Source organism: Rhinopithecus roxellana, chromosome 11, assembly GCF_007565055.1.
Source record: "Rhinopithecus roxellana isolate Shanxi Qingling chromosome 11, ASM756505v1, whole genome shotgun sequence".
NCBI classification, from domain to species: Eukaryota; Metazoa; Chordata; class Mammalia; order Primates; family Cercopithecidae; genus Rhinopithecus; species Rhinopithecus roxellana.
The window spans coordinates 5,545,408-5,563,161 of NC_044559.1; the positions used below are offsets into that span (position 1 = coordinate 5,545,408).

At 55.2% G+C, this 17,754-nt stretch overlaps 1 protein-coding gene across 1 annotated transcript in view; it reads left to right on the forward strand.

The window, feature by feature from the left end:
- The first annotated feature begins 439 nt into the window (after positions 1-439).
- Positions 440-17,754, forward strand: part of GRID1 (glutamate ionotropic receptor delta type subunit 1) — a 791,729-nt gene continuing 774,414 nt past the window's right edge. Inside the window, exons 1-2 of the mRNA XM_030940876.1 lie at positions 440-921; positions 3,106-3,261. Coding sequence (XP_030796736.1) covers positions 843-921; positions 3,106-3,261 — 235 coding nt within the window. The 5' untranslated portion in view covers positions 440-842. The remainder of the gene's footprint in view (positions 922-3,105; positions 3,262-17,754) is intronic.

Genomic DNA, 17,754 nt, shown 5'->3' on the forward strand with positions numbered 1-17,754 from the left:
CGCCCCGCCCCGGTCTCTCTTCTTGCTCCCCAGGTCCCACTCCACGAGGAACGGTCTGTTTCGGCCGGGGACATGACCCGAGACCCGCGGCTGCTGAGATCGCCAGGGCGCTTCGGGAGCCCCTCGAGGGCAGTTAGCGGCCGGCCCTCCTCCGTTCTCCCGCCCCTGGTGAACCGGAGAAGGAGCCCCGGGCCGCCACGGCTCGGCGCGCCGCAGCCCAGGCCGGTCCCCGCTGCCGTGCCGGTCTCCGAGCGTCCCCCGGGCCGGGAACGTGGAGCACCCAGCGCCCCCTCCGAGCTGCGAGCGGGCGAGCGCCGCGCGGCGAGGCTGAGGCTCCGCAGTCACGTGGTAGAGAGAAGGGCGGAGGGGAGGGAGGCGGGCAGGGAGGGGTGGGGGAGCTGAGCCCAGGGGGAGGGGGAGGGGAGGGGGCGTCCTCCGCAGTTCGCTCCTCACCGGGGCTCAGACACACAGCCAGCCCAGAGCCGCCACGCCAGCCCGGCCGCCGCCACCACCGCCTCAGCCTCCCCCGAAGCCGCTCTAGCCTCGGGAAGCGCCGCTGCCACCGCCACGGGCCGCCCCCGCCGCGCCGGCCTGGGCTCAAGCTGCCAGCGCCGCCGCAGCCGCCACCGGAGCGGGAGCGGGAGCCCGACCGCGCTGGGCTGGGCTGGGCTGGGCTGGGGCGGGCGCAGGGCGCAGGGGCGGGCGCGCGGGGGAAGACGCACGGGCGGGCTCGGCTCTCCCGGGGAGCGGCCCGGGACTGCACCGGGACCAGCGCCTCCCCGCTTCGCGCTGCCCTCGGCCTCGCCCCGGGCCCAGGCGGATGAGCCGCGCGCCCGGGGGACATGGAAGCGCTGACGCTGTGGCTTCTCCCCTGGATATGCCAGTGCGTGTCGGTGCGGGCCGACTCCATCATCCACATCGGTGAGCGTGGCTGGCTGCCCGGCTGAGGATGGGCGGGGGCCCCAACGGGGAAGGGGGTGCGCGGCGTCCAAACTTGGCGGTTCCCCGGGCCGAGGGGCTCGGCGGGCGGTGCTCCCCCGAAGGGCCGCGCCGCGCCGCCCGGCGGAGGAGCTGTGCACGGGCCGCGCCGCGCTCCGGCTGGCTGCTAGCCGCTCTCCGGGGCTCCGATCTCCGCGCGGGGCCCCGCGGCCTCTGCCGACACTTAGGGCCGAGGCTTCGGAGAACAGCGGGATGGACGCGCGTGGAGACCCGCGCCCTTAGAGGGGCGGTCGGCGGGTCAGGAGGTCCTTTCCGCGCAGCTCAGAGCAGCGGGGGGCAGGGGAAGGCACGGCGGGGGGCTCGCCAAGTTGGCAGGGCAAGATCAAATAGACCGGACCGGAACCGTGTGTGAATGTGTGTGGTGCGTGTTGTCAGCGTGTGTCGCTGTGTGCGCCTGGCACGGTGTCCCTGTTACTGCGAGAGGGCGTTGGGGTGTGTGGGGCCATCTGAGCGTGTGTTGGTGCGTGCACGACTGTCTGTCAGCCTGTTAGAGTGGACACAGTGTCTGCCTGCTTCTCCGGTGTGTCTGTGTAGCCCTCGGTGTATGTGTGGGTGCGTGTGTATCTGGTTGTGGCGACTGCAGCCCCATCCTGGACAGTCCCAGAGTTCTGCGTGGTCCAAGTCTTGGGGGCCCAGACAGTCTGGGTGGTGGGAGCCGAGGGAAGAAGCGTGGGCAGCGCGGGGTAGGGGGATGCTGAGCGGGAAGAGATGGATAGAGAGAGAGAACCGGGAAAGAAGATGAGAGAGCAGAGGAGGAGGGGGCGCGCCGAGGGGCAGTGGGTGGGAGTTGGGAGCAACACGGGAGGAATCTCGGGAAGTTGGGCCGAGTTGGGGGGCTGACAGCGGTCGCTTTGGGGGAGTCCCTCCGCAGTCGTCTTTCCGGAAGTTGGGAAAGACCAGCGATCACAGGGAAACTGGGGGTTGGGAGGTGTTGAAGTCGAGGAGAACGGGACAGGCGGGGCCGGGGCGTGGAGTGGGGTGGTGAGTACTAGGCCTGGGCTCAGAGAACTACGGTTCCCCTGCAGGGGCCCGTGACCAAACCTGCTTCCCGCCCTGGAGGGGTGCGGGTCTCGCGGTCAGCGTTGCGGCTCGGACTCCGGGTGTAGTGAGGAATCGGGGCCTCCCTCCTCCTACCCAGCCCCCAGCTTGAGGGATCACTGGGCCTAGCTCCGGGACCTCAGGGACCCTCGGGGCTTGATGAGGTGGGGTGTGGGTGGCTGACTCCAGAGCTGCCCAGGTTGCAGGACTAGGCTCGAGCTGGTCGGACGCATCTCGGCTGGAAGCGCAGGGTCCATGGAAGCTGTGCTAGGCGCACAAAGCGCCAGCCGGAGGGCGCCCTGGAGGAGCTGTCCGCGGTTCTAGAAAACCCTTCAAGAACAGGTCCTTCTGGGACCCCCAGCCCCGCTAGATCTGAACGTGGAGGCGCCTAGGACACAGTCCCCTTCCCCCACTCCCCTCCACAGACATACAGGAAATGGAAGTGGGGAAGGATGGAGAGTAGGAGGCTGAGCTCAGGGCGCCAGGCCGGGCAGCGTCACAGCCATTCAAGCTGCAGGTCATCGGAGGCCCCTGCCTAAGGAAGACCCCTCTGCGCAGGAAAGCCAACTGTAGGCCTGCTTCGCTCAGCTCCACTCAGGAGGGAATGTGCATGGCAGAAAGGAGTCATCATTCTGTCCTGGGATTTGGGTGGGGGACACCACTCTCCCGGGGAACTTCCTGGCTCCTGGGATGGGATTAATGGAAGGCATTTGGGCACTGACTGGGGCCACCCCAGCTTGGCTTAGTCCCTTGTGTGGGGCATGGCTAGGACATGTGGTGCCTTGGTTGTGAGACACGTGTGTGACCTGGTGGCAGCATGTGGGATATGCATGTGTAACTCATGTCAACTGTGTGCACGTGTGCGCCGAGGGCTGCTGGGGGGAGGGGAGCATATTCCTGTGCGGGTGGAGATGGGAGAGCCTTATTCTACCCTGCCAAGCTGAAATACCAGCTCAGACTTCCCACCACCTGGCAATCATCGGTCTGCGAGTGCCTTGACCCTTGGGCCAAGGGAAGCGGGGAGAGGGTTCTTGTCCAGGTCCAGTCTTGATCCCCCCTCTCCTCCAGGTGCCATCTTCGAGGAGAACGCAGCCAAGGACGACAGGGTGTTCCAGTTGGCGGTATCCGACCTGAGCCTCAACGATGACATCCTGCAGAGCGAGAAGATCACCTACTCCATCAAGGTCATCGAGGCCAACAACCCGTTCCAGGCTGTGCAGGAAGGTGAGTTACCGCTGTGCCCAGGCCCACTGGGACACGGTCTGTGAGGCGTCGCAGCAGTGGGCACCGGCGGGGTTGGGACGAACTGGGCCGCGCGAGTCCCCCTCTGCTCCTGGGCAGCCGCGGTGCTACACGCGGTGGCGCGCCTTCCCTGGCCCACCTAGGCAGCGGCGCCAGGACTGCTCAGCGCTGCGGGCCGGCAATGAGAGCCGGGCTTCTTGCGGGTTGCGCGCCGCCTTTCGGGCTGTGTGGGCGCGGGTGTGCGCCCAGCGCTGGCTGCGCAGGCGTGCGTGGCTCAGGGCCGTCTTTGTTTCTCGGTGTTTGGGGGTGGGCGTGTCTGCGTGCCGGGTACCTGTGTCGGGCGCACCTCCCCTGATCTCGGTGGGCCGGTGTCTTCCTCACTTCGAGGTGAGGAGTGCCCAGCGGCTGGAGCCCGCCCTGTCTCCTTCTCCTGGGCATAACCTGGTAGGTGCGGTGTTTCGCGCCCCACGGCCCCCAGAGCCTCAGCCCGGCGCTTCTCTGCCGCGCTCCTCCACCAGGTTTGGAGGAGCGGGTTTCTCTATCGCTGTCCGCGCCGCGGGCGGAGGCGCCGCCGCCTGGGCCGGAGGTGGGCGCTGTTCGCCCAGGAAAGTAGCAGAGCTGGGCCAGTCCGGCTGCGGGGAAATCCTAGCCTGCGCCGGGGCCGTCCTCGTCCACGGCCATTGCCTCCAGTCCGGCCCGCGGCAGGCGCCACAGGTGCGCGGCGAGGGCGTTCGTGACAGCAACTCCCTCTGCTTTCCCTCCTCTCTCCTAGTCCCTCCCTTTCAACCTGACTTTCAGCTCCGGAACCCCGGTTCTGTCTCCAAGCCTCCAGCTTCTTGGTTAAGGCCTAAGGCTCCACCTCTGACACTTACCCAGCTTAAGTCCGTTCTCCTTCCCTCTGCCTTGCTCACCACAACCATGGGGACTCTGAGGCCAGTGCCCCTCAGTGCTGAGGATAGAAGGGCACAGTGGTGCAGGATGCAGGGATTCCTTGCTGGAGGAACTGGTAGGGCAGTGTAGAGAAGGCAGTGGGTGTAGTGAGAGGTGGGCTGGCTAAGAGCTCTGGGCCGGTGCTTTCTCCTCAAGCCCCTTGAGCCCAGAGTCCTCTTGCTGCTATGGTACACATGGGCTGCTAGTCTCCCTGGTGCCTGCAAGGACAGGATACCTCGATGATGGCTCTGGTCTGGGTCTGGGGTGTCAGAGCTGGTGTTGGGGAGGTCGTTGTGCTAGAAGGAGGAATTCTGGGGGTCTCCTATTCTTGGGTGCAGCAGAGGAAGGAAAGGGACCAGCTCTGGGGGCAGGGACCGGGGACTAGTTCTGGGGACTGAAGGTCCAAGGATTTCTTGAGGTGGTTTTACAAACCGGGAGTCCCAAGTGTTTTCTTTGGGCAGGGGGTGTGAGGCTAATACTGCTTATTATGGGAGCTGCTGCTTCCAGCTGTGACAGATGTCCATTGTCAGATATCTGTTGAGGTACAGGAAAGAGGAATTCCTGCCCTTCTTTGGTGTCTAGTACCCCACCAGCAGTCTCTGTCTCCAGACGCCCCCTGTTCTGGACTTCTTTTCGGTGTGCCCTTACCACAGCTCGTTGCAGGTTCTTGGGGTGGGCTCCAGCCAGAGGAGGGCAGGGCCTTCTTAGTGGAAGGAACCCTAACTGGGGTGGGGACCTGGGGTGACAAGCTACAACTTCCACATTGCCTCCTGTTCCCTTGACACTGGCTCCACACACCCCATCTCTGTCGACATTCATTCTTTGTGCTTGGGAGCCGAAGCCACAGTTTGGAAGCACATATTTCCTGGACCCAGGAGCTCCCAGTGTGGTGGAGACCCTGCCTGTGTTCTATGTCTGGTGACACACCTCTGTTGACTCCCCTCTGCGGTGTTGAGTATCCAAGCGCATTCATTTTGCCCTTGAATAATGCCTGTTCACTCCCCTCAGCAGTTCCCCAGGGACTAAACATGGTGCTCTTGCACAAGGTTGCCACCTCATGCAGGTAACACACAAGGATGAACCGGGCAGCTGGTTCCTGTGGCACCTGGAGTACAGGGCCTGAAGAGGTCATCTCCATTAAAAGGAGAAGCTGTCACACAGCTTTAACAGATTTTGTGGTTGGGAGTGAAAATCCTACTGTTGTAGACGTGCTGATTTATTTTTTTAAGAGGAACCCCAAATCTGGACCTTAATGTAAAATTTGATTTAAAGCTGTCATCAACTAATAAAACAATGTAAACAACACAGCACAAGCCACACAAAACAGAGCTATGGGCGATTCAACCTGTAAGCTCCTCAAAGCAACTTTGTCCTGGGGACAAATGTTCCACCCAGGGGCCTTTTCTGGGTCTCGGTTTCTCTGTTTGTATAACTGGAAAAATGTCTCAGGCTCCAAGGATGGCAGGGTGACACGGTCTCTGTGGGGTGTGAGAGTGAGTGTTTCTGCATGTCTGGAAGTAGGGAGTTAGATTCTGGTGGTTGACAGTTGTCGAAGGAGAGAGACACTGGCCAGGTATTGTTGCTGGGCTGCCTACTGCCCAGAGAGTTTGTGCTGGTGAAAGCTGGCATTTACTTTCATTTTATGAGTCTGGTGGACTGAAACCCATTGTTATCCTGTGACCTTGCATAGCCCTTGGATGCCTACAAGGGATGGGAGGAGCCAGCCCTGGAAGGCCTCTGGGAGGGGCAGAGCAGTGCTCATCAGCCTCCTTTTCCCTTGCCTGGGGCTCTGCTGCAGGTACTCAGCTCTCGATGTCCTTCCTTGGCTGTACTCTGTGGGGTGCTTTTCCGTCACCCGGCTTGATCCCTGCTTGATGAATGGCTTATCTCTCACTGCTGGGCCTGGACATTCATTGCAGCAGGACATGGGTTGTCGATACAGGTTGAGTAGGAAAGAAAAAGACTTTGAGTAGGGGAGTGGTCAGGGATGGAGAGCAAAGGCAGATAGGGGCTCCATCTCCATCATTGACTGGACAAGCCCACAGTGACCTCTCAGTAGAGTGGTGCTGTAGCTGTTTTGGTCTGAGAGGCAGTGCCATGCAGCAATAACAGCTTGGTGGAGCCTAAAGAGTTTCAGTTCCCATGTTGCTTGTCTTCACTTGCCGTGTGACCCTGGAGCCCTGCTCTGAGCTTCTGTTTCCAGATCTGTTCAAAGGGAATAATCATAGGATTTGCCTCATGGGATTGTGAGGATTAAATGAGATGAGACGTGTGTAAATCATCTGCATAAGGCCTGAGGTGGGTGTTCTGTAAACAGTAATTCCCTTTCCATTCCTTGACCCAACTGTGAATCCATCTCAGCTTCTCTTGAGGCTGTTGATATTTTCAGCTACACCATTTTTTTAAGCTAGTGAATTCCTTGAGAGAGGACCCAAACTGACCTTTTCATTTTTAGCTCTTACTTTTTTCCCCTGATTATAAAAGAAAATGCATTGCGGCAATGAGCATGTATTAATACAAATATATAAAAAAGAAAAAGGGCAATGTGTGCTTATTATGTAAAATGTGGAAGGTACAGGAAAGCATCAAGAAGCAGAACAAAATTGCTCTGAATAGCACTAGTGTTGTTTCCTTCTAGTCTTTCCCCCACCACTGTATTTTATAAATTTTGAGAGCTCCCATTCTGTTCAGTTTTATATCCTGTTTTTTCTCCCCATTTAACATCATTGGCCTTTTCTGAAATCACTGTGAACTATTTGTAAACATTACTTTTAGTAACTGCATACATTTCTCAATGTTCAAAACTTTTTTTTTTTTTTAAAAGGAACTATTTATGCTGAGATATGCAGAATTAAATATTCCTGAACAAAACAAGAAACTCGGTCTGGATATGTTGGTCCTAAGATTTATACTTAACAATTTCTTCAGGCTGACTTTTAACAAGCTCCTAACAAGCACTGCCTTTTAGGACATTTGGTCAATTTATGGAAAAGAATGGATCACACAATAAAATATCCATTTGATAAGGATTGAAAGTTAGCAAATAACACAGAAAGGACATTTAAATCTCTAAAATATTACATCTTAGATTTAGCTGGCAAAGTCCATATTAACAAATAGTGTGAAAATTTGTCTTCTAGATACTAAAAGAGATCCTAATTTGTTAAATAAAAAAAATTTCAGATTGTCGTAAAGTGCCTGCTCAAGTAGGAGGTTATATAAATGCATATAATTTATATAAAAGAACCGGCTGAGCACGAGTCTTCTCATTTCCCAGCATTACTTTTTACTGTGAGTAAAAGATGTGAGTTATTGGATATGCTGTAGATATACCTGTCGCAGCGTGGAGGGATAACAGTTTAGGGAAGAGGCAGAAAAAAGGAATGCATACAAGTGAGGCAATATTCCTTTTAGTTATCAAAAGCACAAAAGGGTTCTAGGAAGACATAAAAATTACCAAGAATAGCTTGTGGTTCACAGAATGAAACAATGAAATAAAATAAAAATGAAACACAGAGAGCTTGTTGGTGCCCATCTGGAGGCCTTGCTCAGTTTATATCCGTTACCTCCTCCTTGCTCAGTTTATATCCGTTACCTCCTAAGTGGTCACCCTGCCCCTCACTGGCCACACTGGTATCTAGACATTCTGCTAGCTCTGATGGCTTCTGGCATCTTCCTTGGCTTCCATTCAGAATTATAGAGAATTGTAGGTCCCATCGAGGCCATGCCCTTGCAGTCCTGCAGGCAGCCTCACCAGACACTATCAGAGGCTGTCTGAGTGTGATGTCCGTGTCTTCCTAAAGATGCCGTAGACCCCTTATTCCCATCCTCTCAGCTGTGTTAGTTTTCTTGTGGTGCTGAAACAAATTTTACCCCAAATTTAGTTGGTTAGATCAACACACATTTATTCTTTTGCAGTTCTGCAGGTCAGAAGCCTAACATGGGTCTTGCTGGGCTAAAATCTGGGTCCTTCTGGAGGCTGGAGGAGATAATTGTTTCCTGGCCTTCTCTAGCTTCCGAAGGCTGCTGGGTTCCTCAGCCCCTGGCCCTTTCCTCCATTTTCAAGGCCAGCAATGGCGGGTCAAGGCCTTCTCACATCCTCTCATGCTGACCTGGCTTCTGTCATCACGTCTCCTTCTCTGACTCTTCTTCCCCCCTTTTCCACTTGGCTTCCTCTTTCAAAGACCTTTGTGGTTATATTGGGCCCACCTGGATGATCCCAGATAATCTCCTTATTTTTATTATTATTATTTTTTGAGACAGAGTCTTGCTCTGTCGCCCAGGCTGGAGTGCAGTGGTGCGATCTCAGTTCACTGCAAGCTCCGCCTCCCGGGTTCACACTATTCTCCTGCCTCAGCCTCCCAAGTAGCTGGGACTACAGGTGCCTGCCACCACGCCTGGCTAATTTTCTGTATTTTTAGTAGAGACGGGGTTTCACTGTGTTAGCCAGGATGGTCTCAATCTCCTGACCTCGTGATCCACCCGCCTCAGCCTCCCAAAATGCTGGGATTACAGGCGTGAGCCACCGCATCCAGCCCTCCCTATTTTAAGGATAGCTGGTTTGCAAGCTTAATGCTGTTGGCAACCTGTGCCATGTAGCCTAGTATATTCACAGATACGGGGATTAGGATGTAGACATCTTTATGGGCCATTATTCTGCTACCATGTTGGCACACCTGTCTTTGCCCAATGTAGCCAATGTGCACTGTCCACCTCCACTTTCCTTCCACCCTGATAATCTTTTGCATGCTTGACTGCACTCTTGGTTACTGGGGGGCATCCTCTTGTCTTCGCTGGGCTTGCTACAGTCACTTGGGATAGATGGCTATGTTTCCTTTCCATTTCTACAAAGCTCACTCTGGAAGCATCGCACTGTAAGCCTGTGGGGCCTCCAAAGACTTACCTGTGTTCTCCAATGACATGCCAGCTTCTTTTCCTGGGCTTGGCTGCTGCTTGTGCATAAGGAAGTTCCTGGAGGAAACTGCCGTTTGAATAGTCAGACTGTAAGTTGGTGCTGCCACTTGGACCCAGGGCTTCTTTTCTGCCTGGGCAGGTTGTTCTTCAGAACCTCACCATCTATGCCCATGCCTACCTACAGCCCAAGGGAGGGCCCTCGTTGAAGTCAATCTTGCTTTGCTGCCCGAGGTCCCACAGAGAGCTGTTGTTCCTGGACCCCTCAAAGGCTACTGCCAGTGATAACAGCTGTGGATGAGGCTGCAGGCATTGATAGTCTGGAGTTAGGCATTGGGTCCCCTCTCCGGATTTCCCACAAACCTGTGCTGAACTCACGGTGTCAGGGTGCTGAACTCATAGGCATCATTCTCCTTCATTCTGGAGTCACTCCTGTGCAGGTGCACACACATGCATGTGCAACACACACACACATGCATGCATATACTCTGGCACACACACATCCACATGTACTCAAGAGCACACACACATGCACACATGCATGGGGACACACACACTTTCTCATTTTATAGACTACACTCCGGCACCACCCACTTCTTCAAATTTTGGGTTCAAGAGGTTCCCTTCATTCCTTATTGCCATGGCTCGGCTCTCTAGATTGGGAGGTTGGACTTAACTGGCATTGAGCAGATGGATACCTCATGCCAGGTGTGTGGGAGAGTCCACAGATCATACTGCCTCTGAGCTGCTGCTGTTCCTAGTCCTGGGCTGGCCTGTGATAGCCCCTTTCTCTGGGGTGCTCCCCTCTCTGACAGGCATTGGGCCCAGGAAGGCAGCTGGGTCTGTGTCCAACATCTCAGCTAGGCTGTCTGAGCCATTCCTCCCAGCCGGTAAACAGTCAGTTTCCTGGCCAATGGCCACAGTTGAGAAAGAAGAACCCAGAGTTCCCCCTTCTGGACCTGAGGTGTGGGCAGGGTGGCCTGGAAGGGATGAGATGGCCCCTTCTGTTTCTAGGTCTAGGACATGAGTACTTTGACAATTTTCCTACTGGGGCCATTTCTCCAGGTTTCTCTTGGGGGCCAGCTAAGGCTGTCCCTCAGCACTCATAGTCACCTCTTGTAATGGCAGACAGACTCTCTTTCCCAATTCTTGTAGCTGCCAGGTTGAAATCCTCTAGCTTTGTCCTCACAGCAGCTGTCTTCCCTCTTCACTGAGCCTTCTACTGCCCAGGAAATGCTGTCGCCTAACAACTCAGAGCATCCCATCTGCCCTGCCTCTTCCCAGATCATTTCTAACCCATTCCATCCCTGGATGTGATTCTTTTTACACTTGGTTACCCATGGCCGTGCCTGTGGGTCTCCACCCTTTGGTTTTGCTCTGTTTCCCATTATATGAGTCAGGGGAGACTAAGTTATGCTACAGTAACAAACAATCCAAAAGTCCCAGCAGCTTGCATGACACAGTATTTCCTGCTCTTGCTGTGTGTCCGTTGCTGGTCAGTGGGGAGCTTGACCTGTCATGGTCACTTCACTTGGTTGTTGCCAGTTGCTGTGCCAGAGGGAAAGAGAGCTCTGAGGGGCTCAGCCTGGATGTGCCCACATCACTTCTGCTTATGACTCATTGGCCACAACCAGCCACATGGCCGCAGCCAGTCACAAGGGATCCAGGAAGCACAGCCCTACTATGTGCCTGGAAGCAGAGAGAACTGGAAACAACTGGTGAGCAACAGAAATGCCTATTTCCCATTCATGTCGAAACAGCCTTCCTATTTCCTTGGCGATTCATTAAAACAATAGCAGCAAACAAAAAGCAAAAACAATTTTAGGTATTGGATGCTGAGTTGGGTGGAATCCGTGGCTCCCGTCGATTCCCCATTGTGTACTCAGCGACTTGTCCCTCCTCTGCAGACCTCTGGGCAGCCCTTCCTTGTGCTGGGAAGTCAGGAAGCCAGGGTCCCCAGCCCGGGCTGGGGTTGCACCTCTGCTTTTCTCCATGTCTGCCAATCTTGTGCTCTGTAAATTAGCACCTGGACAATCCCAGTTCTCAGGAGCGTTGAGCTAGTCATGAGGTGAAGATTGGGTTCTCGGCCCAGCCACCGACAGGACCAGCACCCATGACCTCCCCCTGTCCCCGCAGCTGGACTTGGCAAGTCTGCACTTTCCATGGCTTCAGCCCTGTGGCCCTGTCCCTGATATAGACTCCCACGCCTTGCTCCTGCTGCCCCGCGAAGCAACAGGCTTCTCCTCCTAATGGCAGTGGGCTGGGGCAGAGACCACATATCTGCCATTGCTGGCCTGTGACAGCCCCTTTCTCTGGGGTGCTGCCCTCTCTGACAGGCATTGGGCCCAGGAAGGCAGATGGGTCTGTGTCCAACATCTCAGCTAGACTCTCTGAGCCCTTCCTCCCAGCCCGTAAACAGCCAGTTTCCTGGCGGATGGCCACGGTTGAAGAAAGGAGAACCCAGAGTTCCCCTTTCTGGGCCTGAGGTACGGGCAGGGTGGTCCGGAGGGGATGAGATGGCCCCTTCTGTTTCTAGGTCCAAGCTGTGGGCAGCGTAGGTTACCAGTGGGTGAGGTAGAGGGTGTTAGCTGGGGGCCTAGGGTGGTCCTGAGCCCAGGCTGCCCCTCCTCCTCCACCCAGGTGTGGGACATGTGGCCCTAATGGCCCCATCTTTCCAGTTTTCCCTCACACTCGTCCCTCGACAGACCCTAGGTGAGGCAGCTGTGCTCTGCGACTGCATCTCCACCTGACCTGCCCCGGTTCCCCACTGTGCTCAGCCTGGCCCTTCCCCATGCCTCCGCCGGAGCATCCGTGTAGTGTCCAGGAGCTGAGGGGGTGGGAGTGTAGTGGCTGTCCCTCACACAGACTGGGGCTCCCACCCCTGCTGTGCTTTCTGACTCTGGGTGGGCAACCTTGGTTTCCATGACTGTAAAATGGAACAGAGGACAGCTGAGAGGATCAGTTGAGGAAATGCACTAAAATAGCCCAGCCCAGGGTGAGCACAGGGCAGTGACTGGGTGAAGAGGTGGAGGTGGCTGTGATCTTACTAGCTTGAGTGGTCTATGGTGGAGACTTGTCCTCCTCTCACTTCCTGCCCTGGGCTGGGCAGTGTGAGCAGGTTCCCTTGGCCCACTTAGGGTGGTGGAGATGTGCAGCTTGGAGTTGAGCCCCAGCCATTCTGGGTGCCTCAGGAGAGCAGGGAAGGAGGTTAGCGTTGACAACATGGCTCATATGGAGGCTGCTCAGAGCCGTCCATGTGGGCTGGGACTCTGGGAACCTGTGGACTGTCATGGCATGGTATTTCCATCTTGCTGTGGCCTTGTCTGCTCTGAGTGCATGAAGTGGCCAGAATCCCACTGGCCTGCCCCTGCCTCCGTAGGACCTGGCCATAGGGCAGGTCTACCTTGCTCTGTTTGGTGGAAAGGGGTCAGGCAGGTATGGGTTCAGTTCCCAAATCTGACTGATTAGCTGTGTGTTCTCGAACAGATCACTTTCCCTCTCTGACCCTCAGTCTCAACCTCTGCGAAATGGGGCTGCCTTGGGTTTGTGGTGGTGGATCTAGAGAGGATGGCAGGAGGGAGGCTGTGGTGAGCGACAGTCCACCATGGTGCCCGAGAGAGGGGTGCTTAGTGCCTTGGGGCTCATTCTTGCATTGAGGGCATGGGTGCTGGCACATAGTATGTTCAGGAGGCATTCGTTCTTGTTGTGTCCTGGCCACAATGTTTTCCATCCTCCTAGGATCCTGCCAAGGTACACGACACCTCTTGGTCTCTGGGTCCTGTCTGGGTGCTAGCAAACCCCAGGTCAGGGCTGAGACACAGGCCTTGCTGCCTGGAGCTCTGGGCCCAGCCCACCCATGGCAGTTTATAGTGCCCCTGTAAACTGGGTCCTGGCCTGGCCTGGAAGGCTGTCTCCTTGCTCTCTGTCCCCCATGGCACTCCTCCTGCTCAGTCCAGGGTGGAGACTTGAGGTACTACTGTGGCTCTGTTCCTGGCCTGGGGTCGTGGGCCTTCTTCTGCCTTTTCATCTGAGTGCCCAGAGGTGTGGTGAGCAGTGGAGTGGCCCCGCTCTGGCCTCTGGTCTGGGCTCTGGGCTCAGAGCTCTGAGACCTGATCTGAGCTCTGGGCTGAGCCCCCCTCCCAACAGTGCTCCATCTTCAGTGGCCAGTGTCAGATGCTGAGGTGGCCTTGATTCAGCTGGGCTCTAGGGTTCCTGCCACCTTCCCTGCCATGGCTGTAACATCCAATGCTGCTCCTTCTCTGTCCCAGGAGGCTCCCAGGGTACCTGCCCTCACTCACCTCTCCCACAGGGTTCTGGTAACTAAAACAACCCCGTGGGCCACCCCCAAGTCCTGCAGTTTGCCAGCCTGGGCCTGGAGAGCTGAGGGTGGGTCTCTCCTTATCACAGAACCCCAACTGGAGCTGGCCTAAGGCTTGCTGCTGGGGCCCAGCTCTGCGCAGGGACCTGAGCCTCAGCTCTGGGCATCTACTGTGCACCTGATAAAGGCTTTGGAGGGCTGAGCCATCACACTGCTGGAACGGGTTCCTCCTGTTGCAGGAGGAACATGGCCATAGGTGCCCTGGAGAGTCCAGCAGTGTGATGGCTCAGCCCTCCAAAGGGCTTTTGGGGGCTCTGGTGTAGTGGGCAGTGCTGAGCAGGTGTGTATGTACACAGACACATGCACACACAAGGAGACTGTTGCAGACACCCATGCTGCCTGGGCATGTTTAGCAGAAAGAGCCAAGGCTTCCAGCTGCTGCTTGGAGCACTGTTAGCTCCCTCACACTCCTCCTGGAGTCACGTGAGGTTCCAGTTGGGAGGTGGCATCCTCAGAGTGCATCCCAGCACCCACAGGAGACTGGCCTGGCCATGTGCTCCCCTTGCCTTGTGTTTCCTTTGACTTGTTGGTGATGCCTCCTGGAGGTTGTGGACTGTGGGGAGGGAGGGACTCGGTTGCTTTTGTTCCCTGTGGTATCCTTAGCTCTAAGGGCGGTTTGTAGTGCACACTCAATAAATACATTTTCCTCTCCCTCCTGGGGGCACATTCCTGGCCTCAGATGTGTAGGCCTGACTCTGGGGCCCTCAGAGATCATCCAATGGGATGGTCATTGCAGTGGTGGTCACTTAACTTGGCCAAGGTCAGGAGGAGGCCGCGGACAGCACCTTAAGTGCTTCTTCATTGTCGGTGTCCCCTGTAGCATCTCAGCATCATGCTAGTGGGATGAGAGGGAGCCAGTCTGCCTACACCCCCGGGAGTGGCCCTCTTGGGGTCTCAGCTATACAGGTCAGCAGATGTCAGAGTTCTTGTGTCCAGAGCTGAGGGGGCCATGCAAAGCCAAGGCCAGACTGGGGGAAGGTCTAGAAGTGTTATGGACTGAATGTTTGTTTTCCCTAATTTTATATCAAAGCCCTTAACCCCCAATGTGATGGCATTGCAGGTGGGGCCTTGGGAGGCAATTAGGTTTAGATGGGGTCATGAGGGTGGGGCCCTCAGGATGGGATTAGTGGCATTATAAGAAGAGACACCAAAGAGCTTGCTGTGTCTCTTTGCTATGTGAGGATGCAGCAAGAAGGCAGCCGTCTGCAACCCAGGAAGACAGCCCTTACCAGGAACCAACCATGCTGGCACCTTGATCTTAGACTTTCAGCTTCCAAAACTGTCTGTTGAGAAAATAAATTAGTCTATTGTTTAATCCACCTGGTCTATGGTATTTTGTTTTAGCAGCCAGAGCAGACTAAGACAGGAGAGGAAGGGCTGTGAGCAAACTCTGGCTTGGGGCTAGACCTGGCCAGGCATCGACTGCCTGAGGGAGCATGGGCCAGCCTGCCTTGTCAGGGCTACAGTGCCCAAATTTCTCAAATCCGGCCTTGAACCACATGAGCTAAAGATCCGTGTACCTCTAAGGATTGGTGACTCTCATCTCGGACAGTCTTTATGCTGAGCTGTATTTTTAGTAGAGATGGAGTTTCACCATGTTGGTCAGGCTGGTCTCAAACTCCTGACCCTGTGGTCCACCCGCCTTGGCCTCCTAAAGTGCTGGGATTACATGTGTGAACCACTGCACCCAGCCCCTTTTGTTACTGCCCCTCTTAACACACAAGGTCCCTGGGACATAACTCGCAGAGCCTCAGCATTCCTTTCTGTACACTTGGGATACTGGTGCCCCCACTTAATGGGCTGTCTTCGGGAACAAATGAAGTAATGACTACAGCGGACTTAGCATGTGCCTGGCACAAAGGAGGTGCTCAGTAAAGAGCAGCTACAGTTATTGTCCTCGCGATGTCACCTAGCCAGTGCAGAGGGATGGGAATGGTCACTGCTTGTTCAGGATACTCTGCTGATGTTGATGAAGCCAAAGAGGACACTGGCTTCCCAAATCACTGCCTGCTGTGGCTCTGGGTAAGCCTCTGATCCTCAGGCTCTGGGATCTTCTCCCAAGAAAAGGGGGTGCATCAGACACCCCTGGCAATGCTCACGCAGCTGGCTATTTGACTCCAAATGTGGACTGTACACTGACTCCTTTAGTCCAGTGTGTTCAGAGCTCTGCGAATCTCATGCTTACTTTCTAGAGGTAGCTAGCTGTCTTTCCCAGCCCCAGCCACCTTGCAGGGAGGCCTGTGCTGCCCTCACTGACCTCAGAAATGTCCAGCAGGCTGGACCTAGGCCTGATCCCTCAGTCCACCTCCCCAGCCTGCCCTGTGACTTGACACTGGGTCACAGACCAGCTCCTACGTGTGCTACAAGAATCCCAGAAATCCCATTAGCCCATGCGTGTCTGCACCTGACTCAGTCCTGCACACTTTTTCTATCCACATACACTGTCTCATGCATGTTTCATGGAGCCACGGGATGCTGGAGTTGGCTGGGGTCCTGGAGCCATTTCAGCTAATCCTCGTTTCATTGTAGAAGCCTCATGGACAGTCACCTGGGTGGTGCTTGCAGCTGGCCCAGGAATCTCACTCGGGAAAGGAATGTGGTGAGCTTGGCAGCGTCTGCCATACTGCAGGCTCCTGGTGATTGCCTGTTCAAAAGCAGAGGCATCTGGATGTTCTCACTCATGTGGGAGCTAAACACATTGAACTCATAGAAGTAGAGAGTAGAATACAGGTTACTAGAGCCTGGGGAGGGCAGGGGAAAGGAGGATAGGGAGAAGATGGTTAAGGGATACAAAGTTACCGCTGGTTAGGAGGCATAAGTTCTAGTGGTCTAGAGCACTGCAGGGTGACTATAATTAACAATAATTTATTGTATATTTTCAAACAGCTAGAAGAGAGGAATTTGGATGCTCTCAACACAAAGAAATGATGAATGTTTGAGGTGATGGATATGCTAATTACCGGATGTGATCATTACACGTTGTACACATGTATTGAAATATCACTCTGTACCCCATAAATATGTACAATTACTATACGTCAATTTTTAAATAAGCAGAGGTGTCTACCAGTACATTACAAACTGCCCAGGGCTGTCTGTGCATCATCTCAGGACAATCCTGGGCAGTACAGGGAATGACACAGAAAGCAAAGTGAAGCAGGGATTGCTTAGGGAGTGTGAAGGACTGGCAGCCAAGCTGGTGCTCTCCTTGTACCTGCTGGGCCTCCCACTATGCACCTGGCTTTTGTCTTGTTCTCTCCACCTCCACTGCCATCTCCCCAGCCCCAGCCTGGACACTTGAGGTCACTTCCTCGTGGCCCCCTGCTTCTGCCCTTCCCTCCAGGCCATTGTCCGTATAGCAGCCAGAGTTATCCGAAAAATCAATCTAATCACCTTCCTCTCCTGCTGAAACCCTTCAATGGCTCCCCATTGCACTAAGAATAAAATCCAGACCCCTCGCTGGGCCACAAGTCCCCAAGGACCCCGACAAAAGCCGATCTTACCTGTGTCTCAGTCGCCACTTCTCTTGACCTCACTGCTCTGGCCACATTGGCCTTTTCCCCATCTCTCCAACAAGCCAAGCATGCATCTACCTTGGGGCCTTTGCACATACTGTTCCTACTATCTGGAAGGTTCTTTGCATGCTGGGCCCCTTCTCAGCCTTTGGCTATGCCTCTGATCTTACCCCCTCAGAAAAGCTCCCCTTGGCTCCAAGTAGGGCCCCTATTACTCTACCAAAATGTTATTTTCCTTCTTTGCAGGCTTCCTCATCAGCAATGATGTTAATAATTTATTTGTGAGGGCCATCATGTTTGCGAGGGCAGAGAAGTGTCTGTCTTGTTTGCTGCCAAGTCCTCAGAGCCAAGCCTGGTATGAGGCTGGTTGGAGGTATTCAGTAAAAGTCCCTGGATGGGCGACAGGATGGAGGGACTCATAGGACCTCTGCTCTCTGCAGCCTCTGCATGCTGTTGCTCCTTGTCCCATGTTCTTTCTCAGGACCACTTTGGGTCGCACAGCTGTGTGTATAGCAGTCCTGTCCTGCCCCCTGTGGGTCTGCCTGTGCTAACCCTTCCCTCCTGGTTAGCTTCTGCACTGAAGATCTTCCTGTCAAGAAAAGATGGGAGCTGATGGCACTGCTTCTCCCTGGTAATGGCTATTTATATGAGGTCTTCCAAGGCCACGTGCAAAGGGGAGAACCACGATGGAGATGTTTCCAATACTCACTGGCTGGAGTGGGAAAGTTCTGGAGGCCCCAT